Consider the following 12,368-nt stretch of genomic DNA (forward strand, 5'->3'; position numbering starts at 1 on the left):
CATCAGTTCACCCAGCCAAGAATTCATAAACCCATTAGCTCATTCAAATCCCTATAATTCCTAACACATGCATCTAACGGTTCCTGCTGCTCAATAAGACAACCACCCTTCACCAGCACATACTCCATCCCTCTTCCAGATATAGCAAAATCTTCATTTGAGTTCATCATTCTCTCTTGTTTCAGTTCAATCCCAAGCCAAAACCCATTATTTCTCATCCTCCATCCATCCAATTTGCACTCAGTTCGAACCCTTGAGCTTCACATAACCTAATTCTGCCAATTCATCAACAGCAGACTCATCTTCTCCATATTCTCATCAAATTCAGATGCCAACTCAAGCTTTGCCGTGTTCTCACACATGATTTGTTGATGCAAACATAACCCATCTCTCCAATTCCTTGTAAACTTGGAATCTCAGTTCCATTTCTTCAACAACAGAATCAGATTCAATTATCTTTTTGAACTCAAAACCGTGTTTTAATCCAAGCCCCATGTCTAACATGTTGTGTTGTTCTCAAACTCAATCCTGTAACAACCCCATCTGCCTCCTTCATCGATCTATAACAACAGCAAAGAGACATGCGTAAGAGGAGAAAGAATTGGGGAAGAAATGGATCCCTTCTTCTCGACCCCTAATTAAACCCAGAAAAACGAAATTAGGGTTTGCAATCATACCATATCTGCTGCTTGTCCTTCCCCTTCTTGTTCTGAATCTCGATCTTTACTAAAACCCTTTACTCAGACACTAAACCTAAGCAAAATCCCGCTGAAAACTGACTCAAACCCTAGAAGAAAAATGAAACGATACAAACTGTTTTCAATCCCACGAAGGATAAAGTAGTCATTTAGCCTGTGCTACGTGTAATAATCTCGTGCACGACATCTTGAGCCGTCCATATAAGACACGTGTAAGTAATCTTGACAAAGTCAAAAAAAATTGACCAATCATGTGGGTCCAAGGCGTTAGTGCTAACGGTTGTGGCATTAAATAAACTCTGAAAAAAACGGTGGCAGTTTCTTGAATCGGGATTTGCAAGTGTGGCAGTTTGTTGATGAGTGCTAAAAAGTGCATATTTCTATATATTTTTCTTGGCATTTAACTCATCTTTTGTGCATTAATTCTACATTTTATCCCATATTCTGTATTTTCATTGTTTTCAAGAATAAATACTTTTCTTAATTAATTTTGCATTTTTAGGTACTAAATAATGCCTGGATTAGCCAGAGCACCACCTTAGATGCCTGGACTAGCCAGTGCTTCACCCAAGAGGACTGGAATAGCCAGTGCCTCAAGGGTTAGTTTTTATTTTAAATGATGTTGTAAACTTCAATTGTTTTTATCCTATCCATGCTCTGATCTTGTTGTTCTTGAATTTTCTAGGATTGAATATCCTTATAGGTTGTTAAAACACTAAGCAAGCTTCTCTGCGGGTAGTTGCAGTGTGAGAGCCCCAACTACCACAAGGTTTAGAATTCATCTTGGCGCCTTTAGACTCCTTTCTAGACCAACCCTTAGATGAACAGCCGGCTTTGAACCGCAACTGTCATCTAGTTATTCAGAAAGCCTAGAAGCTGACTGATAACTAACAAGGGACAAGAACATAGTTGGAAGACCTGCCTTTGTTTCTTTATCACTTCCCTTGGCTAACAGCCTTGGTTTGTTTGTCTTTGTTTCACTGTTCTTGTTCACTGCTACTGATTTTTCTTGTTAACTGTCACTTGCTTCATTACTTTAATTCACACCCAAGTCTCTGTGGTTCGACCCTTCCTTGCACACTCACTACAACAGACCCTGTGCACTTGCAGGTATCATTTCTGTGACTCTTTTAGAGAGCCACCAAGTTTTTGGCGCCGTTGCCGGGGACTGGTGCTGTGTTGAAGTTGTTTTCTTGCTTACATTCCTGCATCATAACTTGCATATTCATCTTTGCATTGCATTCCTGCATGAGCATTTAGTGTAGCATCTAGTGTAATTTTCCTGTTCTTTGTAGCTTGCTCTTAACTGATAACTCTGTTGAGTAACAGGTGCCTTCTCCAACTGACCTGTTGCTTGCCAAGGACCTGTTGCTGCTGCCAACAACTGCTGTTGCTGAAGCTGTTGCCCCTGCTGTTGCTGAAGCTATTGCCCCTGCTGTTGTTGCTGTGACCTTGCTGTGAGGGCCACAAACTGACCTGGTGCTGCTGATGTTTCCTGCCAGGCCAAGCCTGTTGCTGTTGCTGAGTTGATCTGGTGTTGTTGTCTGCTGCTGTTGTAGCTAGACCAAAACACAACTGGGCTACACAAGCTAAGGAAAAGAACCAAGCCCAACTGGGATGTGCAACTAAAAACAGAGCAGCTGGGCTATGCTTAAGCAAGTAAGACTAAACCCATTAAGAGAACCCAACCTGTGGGCTTCCATTTTTAATTTGTGGGCTTGTAATAATTTTTTCCATTTTTTTTTTGGGCTTGTATTTTAAGTTAACTTTTGGGTTTGTATTTGAGCTTAACTGTGGGATTGTCCCTATCAAATTTTTGGGTTTCAAAAACCCAACAAACAACCTAAACAAGTTTAACTGAACCTACCAACTCAGCTGGGCTTCGTTAGTTTCTGGGCTTGCTGAAGTCGTTAGTGGGCCGTGTACCCAAACTCTAGGCCGAGAGTTGGGCTCTGTTTCACAACAATTTTTCCAAAACCCAACAGTGGGCTTGGCCTTTTATCCCATAAAACCAAAGTTTTCAAAACCCAATAAACCAAAGTGTTTTCTTTTCCCATTAAGTCCAAATTTTCTAAAACCCATTAAAAACCAAATTTCTTTTTCAAACCCGACAAAACCAAATGTTACCCATAAAAACCAAATTTTTCCCAAAAATCCAAACCCATTAAAAACCAAATTTTGGGCTTTGTAATATAGTTACTTAGCTTTTGAGCCCAATCATGTCTAGATCTTGGTCTACAGTTGGGGAATACAACAAATCCCTTAGAGAACTTGCGTATGGACATACTTCACGTCATGAACCTCCCATAGACCATGATGTCAATAGTTATAGGAATTATTATGGACATTTTCAAAGTCCCGAGCTTCAATACATGAACCCTACTGACTATTCGCACATGCATCGTTCGCCACAACGTGAAAATGAACATTTTGCTAATGCCTCACTCACACAATCATCTCTTGTGGATCAATTAGAAGCTCGAATCGCAGCTTTAGAAATGCAATCACATGAGGAATCTGTCACATCTAATTTTCTTAGGCAACCTGAAATCTATGCATGTCCCGCATGTGGTAGTTTAGACCACCCTGTTGAGAATTGTCATATTTTGCAATCTAGAGAAAATCCAAGGTATGAAATGCCCATAAATTGTGAGGCTGGTAGTCATTGGGACCATAATCAAACCTTTGAGGGTTGCGATCAATCTTTTATAAACCCTAATGACCATGCACACATGTACCAATCACCACAATTTGAACATGAAGAATTTTGTACTCCCATGAATTTAGACTCCACCACAGAAGCTTTCATACTCAGTGAGCAAAACTTCGATAGATCTACATCACGAATTCAAGCATATTTAGATCAGATTTTGCTTCACCTACAAAAGGAGGAAATTCATGAGGAAATGTATGTTGTCCCTAATGAAGTGTCTAGTCCCATTCATGTAAATGATGTTGAATATGAACCTAATTTAGAGGAACATGAATCGACTAATGACACCACCACTGTTAATGAGGACCAATATGCATGCTACCATGATGATGATTATGATGATATGTTAGAAGAACATGAAAATATTGTGGAACCTGTTGGTTCAATAACATATGGCTTCTCGCCCTCGACCTTCATGAATGTTGTTTTTTCTAATACTCATTGTAATTCATATGATTTTGATATTGACATGGGATTCGTATAATTATTCTGTGAAGATGAGCATGACATAGGAATAGTTGAATCTTCTGTAGACACTAATGTTATTATGCATGAAAATATAATTGATGTGTCTGATTCTCCACCTAGGTCACATTGTGATATTTCTCCTGATTTGCCGATGCATGAGAATAAATCTGTTGATGATGTTGATTCTGATTGTGGGCTTGCTAATTTATTTGATGAATGTGAGCATGTTGTGACACTTGTAGAAGACTTAGGAGATATTGATTTGATTAATAATGATGTGCCTATCGTCCTGCATGAGTCACAATCTAATGGCCTTCCACCCAACCTAGATTTGGTTTGTACCGATATTGTCAAACCAACTTTTCTGAAAATTTCCAACCTAGGTTTGGAACTGTGTGCCTCTCAAGTCCTCTTGGACTATTTTGCATCTAAATACAATACTTTTAAGGAGCCACAATTGGAATTAGCATGTGTACCCGTCCCTAGCAAAGTTCATTTCGAGCTAGACCTTGTGCATAATGAACCCCCAAAACTGCGAGATTTTGTATCCAAAATTTTATCTGTTGAAAAATCCAGGTTTGGAGGTAGCTCATTTTGTTTCACAGCTTCACTTGCATGCCTATCATATTATTATTGTGTGAAGCTGTTGAAATGTCTACACTTCGTCTTTTGGGTTGATCCTCAACTCTTTAGATTGTTAGTGTATGGTGAATTTTTTGTATATAATCCAGTAGATAAAATTTTTAAAAATCCTTTTGTTCCTTTTGTATATATTTTGCTAATCCAATATGATCTCGGCTGACATATGTTGGATTTTTGCCTTGAATAACGGAGTTCTAATCTTGCTTTCGCCGACATCCGGGTATTCTCTTTCCTTTTTCTCTGCCCAGCATGGTCCTATTCGTATGTTGTAATTTTATTCATCTTTTGAAACATTGAGGACAATGTTTAGTTTAGGTTTGGGGGTATAGAGTAGATATCCCGATAACATGCTATATTGAAAAATTTGAACTCTTCCTTTTTGAAAAAAATGAAAAAATGAAAATAAAAAATTAGAAAAATGATAAAAACATAAAAATGGAGCTCATTTACCTTGAAATGTTGACTCTTGTGCAAATATGTAATTATTAGGAGTCTTAGTCTAGATATTTAGGCACCCTGATTCTAGCACAATTCACATAGTGATAAGAAACTTGCACGCGCACGATCTACCAATACATGTATAGCCTCATCCTTGAGGTGTTCTCTCGGAAGTTTTAGTTGCCAATCACTTTAGAATACTGAACGAAACTTGACTAGCTTGTTCTTTGGTTGGTTGGGATAGAAGGTGGAGGTTACATTAAGAAAGACAACCATCGAATTTAACTGGGTGCATCAAAAAGGGCTACCTCTTGCAAAGTGTCATGTAATTTTTTGTTTCTTTTTGTTATGTATCAAAAGTGTTAGCATGTTAAAAAAAAAAAAAAAAAAAAAAAAAAAGAAAAAAAAACGATGTATATATTCAGAAAAATATCAAAAAAAAAAATCAAAAAAAAGAAAAATCAAATATTTATCAATTCCATCCTCTCTTGTTCCAAAAATAAAAGAGAGTAGTCAATGTAAATAAGAGTCATGTAAAGAGTCATCTTTTGTTGTATTATAGTAAGCAAGGAAGGGTGCATGCCATTGATGTACAACGCGAGTAATTGTGAAATACCTCCAACTCATTCACAATTCTCGTAAAGTCCGGACAGCTAGCTAGATTTCGACCTCGGTTCTTAGCCTGAGAAACTATCTCTTGGTGATTAGTAGTCATAACATCCGATCTTTCTTTACGCATGTGTAGATACACTTTACACTCTTATCACATGTCTTTATTTGTTATCAGTGTTAGGATTGTGCCATTGATAGCTAGATTGACATCTCCATTTTGCTGTGAGTTTCTACTGTCTTGCACATGTCACATTTCATGGAATCTGAGCTTATATTTTGTCCTAGAACTTTGTAGGTACGTTCTAAGCAAACCTTCACGAGACTTCACTCGTCCACTAGGGACACTTAGTGGTTTAAAAGGCTTAGTGCATACGCTAAATGCATTCGAGAGACCAGCGACAGTGGTATAGGTAGGATTTCCTTAGTTTTGTTTTACTTGAGGACAAGTAAAATTCAGGTTTGGGGTATTTGATGAGTGCTAAAAAGTGCATATTTCTATATATTTTTCTTGGCATTTAACTCATCTTTTGTGCATTAATTCTACATTTTATCCCATATTCTGTATTTTCATTGTTTTCAAGAATAAATACTTTTCTTAATTAATTTTGCATTTTTAGGTACTAAATAATGCCTGGATTAGCCAGAGCACCACCTTAGATGCCTGGACTAGCCAGTGCTTCACCCAAGAGGACTGGAATACCCAGTGCCTCAAGGGTTAGTTTTTATTTTAAATGATGTTGTGAACTTCAATTGTTTTTATCCTATCCATGCTCTGATCTTGTTGTGCTTGAATTGTCTAGGATTGAATATCCTTATAGGTTGTTAAAACACTAAGCAAGCTTCTCTGCGGGTAGTTGCAGTGTGAGAGCCACAACTACCACAAGGTTTAGAATTCATCTTAGTGCCTTTAGCCTCCTTTCTAGACCAACCCTTAGATGAACAGCCGGCTTTGAACCGCAATTGTCATCTAGTTATTCAGAAAGCCTAGAAGCTGACTGATAACTAACAAGGGACAAGAACATAGTTGGAAGACCTGCCTTTGTTTCTTTATCACTGCCCTTGGATAACAGCCTTGGTTTGTTTGTCTTTGTTTCACTGTTCTTGTTCACTGCCACTAATTTTTCTTGTTAACTGTCACTTGCTTCATTACTTCAATTCACACCCAAGTCTTTGTGGTTCGACCCTGCCTTGCACACTCACTACAACAGATCATGTGCACTTGCAGGTATCATTCTGTGACTCTTTTAGAGAGCCACCATTTGTTAAAATTCCCATTAATGATTAGATCTTGAAACCTTCGAATAAACATTACGAGAAGAAGATTAATAAGGAAAATCAACTTACCAAAGGCTAGAATCGATTTGGGTTCTTGAATCGATCAAGATGTTCTAAAAATCTTCGTTTCCAAGCTTTATCCTAATACAAAAAACTAGAAATTAAAGAATGAAGAAAATGAATGAAGAAAAAACAAGATTTCCCGCATCAGTAGAGAAGAGGAGAGGGAGAGGGGGAGAGAGAGAGAGAGAAACTGAATCTGAGAAGAAAAAGAATATGGAGAGAAATTGGCTTATGTTTCTGTTATATATAGTAAAGGCTATTTTGGGAATTCTAAAAATGCACATAATATTTACACACGTGTGCAGGACCTGGGCTTAAAAAATTAGGTCCATTTTTCTCTTTTCTTTTAATTATGGACCTACCGTTATTGGGCTTTAATGGATGGACCAGCCACTAACTAAGAACACTAGAATACAACAATTCCTTCTTGTGGAAAAGTTGATTGACTGAAACTGAGATAGTTTTATCTTTCAGAAAAAGTTAACAGTGGGGTGCCTATTCGACATGAAACTGATTTGGGAAAGCTCAGAAAGACTTTTGCTTTCTGCCCCAGAACTTTTGTATGAAATCTCAATAATTTAAACATGAAATAAATTGGTTACATATACCAAAACCAAAGTGATAGAGAACCTGACACGTTATGGCGTATTTTTGACCATTTATTCTCTTAGTTAAATCTCATTCAGGCCGAAGAACTCTGTAAGGAGATTTCAGAGCACTTCTTCATGCGATTACCTGAAAAGGGCTCTTTATTGGTTATTAACAATTCATGAAAATCATCCAGACTTAATAGGCAAAAGATCAGTTAATCAGCATTTCACGAAGTCCCAAATAGACATTTTAAGATTCATTCGGAGAAGAAAGCATCCGGACTACTTTTGACTAGAAAATATCACACGGCAGCTACTTTAAACCCCATTAGGATACTTGAAGAAGCTGCAGGAACTTCTCTTAGCTTATCTTGAAATTGCTGAACTTGTATTAGCCTATCAGGCGAGCCAACACTAGGGCGAAAAAATAGTTCAACTTCCTTCAAAACCTTGGCATTTCTCAACAGAAAACTCAGAAGTTTGAATTCAGCATCACATCCTTCCATGTCTTCAACCTGGACATACTCGAGGTGAGATAACATTCCCCGAACTGACAATCCTGCTTCCCAGTCATCTCCAACATCCACTAAACTTGACTATACCCGAACAATCACAACAACTGAAAGGTCAATTAAATGTTGCATAAAGATAAATGCTGCCAAATGAGATAGATGAAAAGCACTGATGTCGTATTAGAACGTTTGGAACGACATATCACAGAACAAATAAAAACAAAGAGTTAAACGTTACCTCCTTCAATACAAGGAAAATAGAATTAATATTAGGAGAAATGCTGAGTAAGTATGCTATAGCCCGCAAGCAACCTCTTGTACACCACAATTCCAGCGTCAAATATTGTAGATTACACAAGCGAGTTGGTTGACAGCCTAATAAGTTGGCAGCTTGTGAGAGTACCTTGAGAAACAGAAGAAAATTTTCAAATAGTATAGCAGCTGAAATCTGGCGAAATATAGTGAACCAACTAACTAAGACTACTTTAACAGAAGAAGAGAAATTCCTTCTTCTTCTTCTTTTTTTTTTGAATGGAATACCAATGGAGTCATATAAAGAATCTCATACTAGTTCAGAATAACAAAACTTTTGATAATCTTCGACGTCAATTCGTCCTCCTAAATAAAAACCGGGTTGCTTAAGCAGCAGCACCCTTTGCCCTTCTCATAAATTTGACTAGGCAGTAAAACATACTTAGACCATTTTTCAAAAATGTTTAATTCAAGGAAAAGAGGAAGCACCCATACCTCAAGGAATCCAGGTGATAAAAACATATCTTTCACCATATAAACTGCCCCTAGAAATTTCATCATACGTTCAGCATACACTTTTTTTTCCCTTGAAGGCAGTTTTGAATATGCGTCTGCATTCTCATATTTATTTTCTTTGAGATTCATATAAAAACTTACCCCGTATAAGGGAGAACAGTTTTCTAGAGAATAATCTAGTGACAAGGGACATCTGCAAGTCAATTCTTTCAGATTTGGAGCACATAACTTGATAATGTTGACCATAGAATCATTTTGCGGCAAATAACGATGAACATACATAAATTCCTTAAGGCTTAGAGAATCAACAACCAAATTCCTTTGATTATCAGTTTGTATATCACAATCAACTATGTCTAGCCTTTCAAGAACTGGACAACTTGCAATGAGTCTTTTAGATAAATCTAAATTGGAAATTGATAATCCATATAAGGACAGTACATTAAGCTGAGGTAAATTCATTGATCTTGGTAGAACAATATTCGCACATCTGCCATTACCATGCACTTCCATTTCCAACTTTCTCAATGACTTGCAATTCAGAAGCCGGTGAGGAATTTCATATGTCGAATCATGACATTCAGTGATTACTAACCTTACTTCTTGAACATTATACTTGACCGCATTAAGGCTCCATCTATTCACATGCACTGGCACCGTATTTTCATATGCAGTGTCCTCCCAATGCACACTAAATCTCTGAATATCAAAGTCTTGGCGAAAAATGAATACCGTATCCACAAACATTACAAAACTATGTTTTTTTATCATCTGAAAACAAACTCCTATCGAATTTCAGAAACGGTAGAGATTTCCAAATATCAACCCAAGTTTTTGACAAAACACTAGTTTGAACTGCATATTTAGTATCAATGAAAGACAGGATATGATGGATTAAGGAATCCGGTAACCTACTGATTCTATCTTCCCCATCAGAATATGATGCATCTCTTGTTTCTTCCATTGTTAACCTAAATTGAACAGTAAAACCTTCAAAACTTAGAACCCCCAGAATTAGTTGTTCAGAACCCTAATCTCCAATTTGCAAACAAAATCACTCTGAGCAAAACCCTAACCTCTAATCTGGCTGAGCATTATTATATGTAGTTCAAACCCTTAATTAAAAGATGGATGAGAAAAGGTACCTTGGATGTAGAAATGGCTGATGAATAACTCTTAAAGTGCAACGCTCTGGTTTTAGTCACCGAAGGGCAATGCAAAAGAACTCCACAAATTTCTGATTTCCGCTTCTCATGTGCCCTACTGCCACTTGAGTTCCACTGTGTTGACAACTGTAATTAGATAAACTATTCTTACACCCCTGTTACATCTGTTTGAGTTTGATTTCTCATTTAATCGGTTAAGGGTGCCTGAGAAATCTATCGGGTTGAATGTGAGATAGCCAACGGGCATATAAGTGGTTATTTTTACTTTATTTAGTTTGTGTATTTATTTATTTTTTTGTAAATAAGGCATTGCATTGAAAAAATTAGGACTTACCCTGAGTCATGATTACAAAAGAAGTAGAGCCATCTAATATGGGGTTTATGGGATTCCCAATATTATATTTATCTACTAAAAGTTGTTTTTTACTACAAATAGGTGGGATCTTTTCCCATTCAAAGGAGTTGGTTAAATTTCTAGCAAATTTGGTTATACTATTAGCCACTTGATTACCTATTCTAGGCACAAAGACAAAACCCAAAAAGTTGTTTCAAAGATGTGCTAATCTGTGAGCTTCTTGCATATAAGCTTTAGCTCTCCAAGAAACGTCTGCATTCTGACCATTAATGTAGTTAAAAAGACTTTCACAATCACCCTCAAATACTGAAGTTTTTTATCTGCTTCTCGTTGGCCCAAACTGTTGTTTGCCATACTCCTATAACTTCTGCTTCTTGTGGGTTGAGGTCTGTTGTAAGTCCTTCCTTTCTCCTTCACAGTCTCCTGATTCATTTCTCAGAATAAAAGCATAAGTAAATGGTAAAGATTCAGAAATCTAAGTAGCATCAACATTAAACTTCAGGTTTCCCATGCTGGGTGCTTTCCATTTAAAGTTGTTTTTCTTTTTCTGTTTGGATCTCAATGTCTTGCTTTTTTTTGTGGACCAAAACTCAATATGTCTAAGTATTTCTAAGTTTAAAACAGAGCTATCTTTACTTTTAGCTTCAAAGATTCTATCACATCTTTCCTTCCAAATGAACCACATTTTTGTGAGTAAAGTTTCCAAGGGGATGTCTTTCCTAGGGTTTTTCAACCAAGTTTTACAAAGATCTAAAATTGTATTAGACTGATGTAAGTTCAAAGATACAGGGTTAGGGGCAGAGTTCCAAATAGAAGCAGCATAGTGACAGTGAAAGAGAAGATGTTCAGTGGTTTCAATATCATTCTTACACATAGTACAAAGAGGAGAAATATCTTTAACTTTACCGTAAAGTTTAGCATTAGTGGGCATGGCATCCTGTAAGCATTTCCATAGAAAGAGTTTAATTCTCTCAGAGACATTAAGACTCCAAAGATATTTCCAGAAGGATTCAGGAAGAGATAGACTAGTAATATCCAAGCCATTTTCATTTAGCTTTTCATACATTGACTTAACTTTAAATTCTCCTGATTTAGTTAGAGTCCATCTTAATTGGTCTTTCCTAAGGGTATGAGGAGAATCCCTAAAGAGATGTATTTTCTTAATTTTATTGGCAATGTTACTAGGGAATACAGAACGGAGAAGAACAGATTTCCAAGTAGCAGTTTCAGGGTTAATCAGATCAGATACTTTGACAAGGTGATTATTATTAGAATTTTTGAGATGCAGTAAAGTTTGGTTTAAACCAGGAATCCAGTTATCTTCCCAAATATTGATATCTTGGCCATTACCTACTTCCCAAATACTATATTTATGCACTAAGTCTAGATCCTACTTTATGTATTTCCAAGTCCAAGAACTTCGAGAGTTAACTTTAGTCCTAAAGGGGGATTTATTCCTGAAGTATTTTGGTCCTAGAGTTTTGACCCATAAGGCATTAGGTTCCTTTAGTAACCTCCAATCTACTTTTGCTATCATAGCTAGATTAAATTTTCTTGCATCCCTAAAGCCAAGCCCTCCTTTAAGAATAGGTTTGCAGAGATTTGGCTAAACTTTAGGGTAGAAACCTTTTCCTCCAGCCTCTTTTCCCCACCAAAAGTCTCTCTGTATAGCATTTATCTTACTAGTTATTGTTTTTGGTAGTACAAAGCAGCCCATTAAGTAAGATGGAATCCTAGAAAGCACTGCTCTATTAAGGACAGATCTACAAGGTTGTGCAAGAACAAGATTTTTCCATCCTCTAGATTTAGATTCCATTCTTTCCAAAATAGGAGTGAAAGTTTTTATTTTGGATTTCTCCATAAACAGAGGAGCTCCTAAATAAGGGTCTTTAAGATTGATATGTTTTATTTTTAGGAGCTTGGATATCATCCTTTGATGCTTAGGCTCAAATTTCTTACTAAAGAAAACTCATGATTTCTCAAAGTTGATAACTTGACCTGAGACTTTACTAAAAGTTTCTATTGTGTCTAAAAGATTCCTACATTCCACTAGGTCACCTTTGACAAA

At 36.9% G+C, this 12,368-nt stretch overlaps 1 protein-coding gene across 1 annotated transcript; it reads right to left on the reverse strand.

Moving 5' to 3' along the window:
• Window positions 1-7,582: 7,582 nt before the first annotated feature.
• Window positions 7,583-10,032, reverse strand: LOC113277632 (putative F-box/LRR-repeat protein At3g42770). Its single transcript, XM_026526678.1, has 4 exons — window positions 9,925-10,032; window positions 8,759-9,750; window positions 8,250-8,414; window positions 7,583-8,095 (listed from the first exon to the last, which is right to left on the reverse strand). The coding sequence occupies exons 2-4, from the start codon at window positions 9,548-9,550 to the stop codon at window positions 7,802-7,804; spliced, it is 1,251 nt and encodes a 416-aa protein (XP_026382463.1). The 5' UTR covers window positions 9,551-9,750; window positions 9,925-10,032; the 3' UTR covers window positions 7,583-7,801.
• Window positions 10,033-12,368: the final 2,336 nt, after the last annotated feature.

This window comes from Papaver somniferum, chromosome 5 (assembly GCF_003573695.1).
Source record: "Papaver somniferum cultivar HN1 chromosome 5, ASM357369v1, whole genome shotgun sequence".
In the NCBI taxonomy this organism is placed as follows: domain Eukaryota; kingdom Viridiplantae; phylum Streptophyta; class Magnoliopsida; order Ranunculales; family Papaveraceae; genus Papaver; species Papaver somniferum.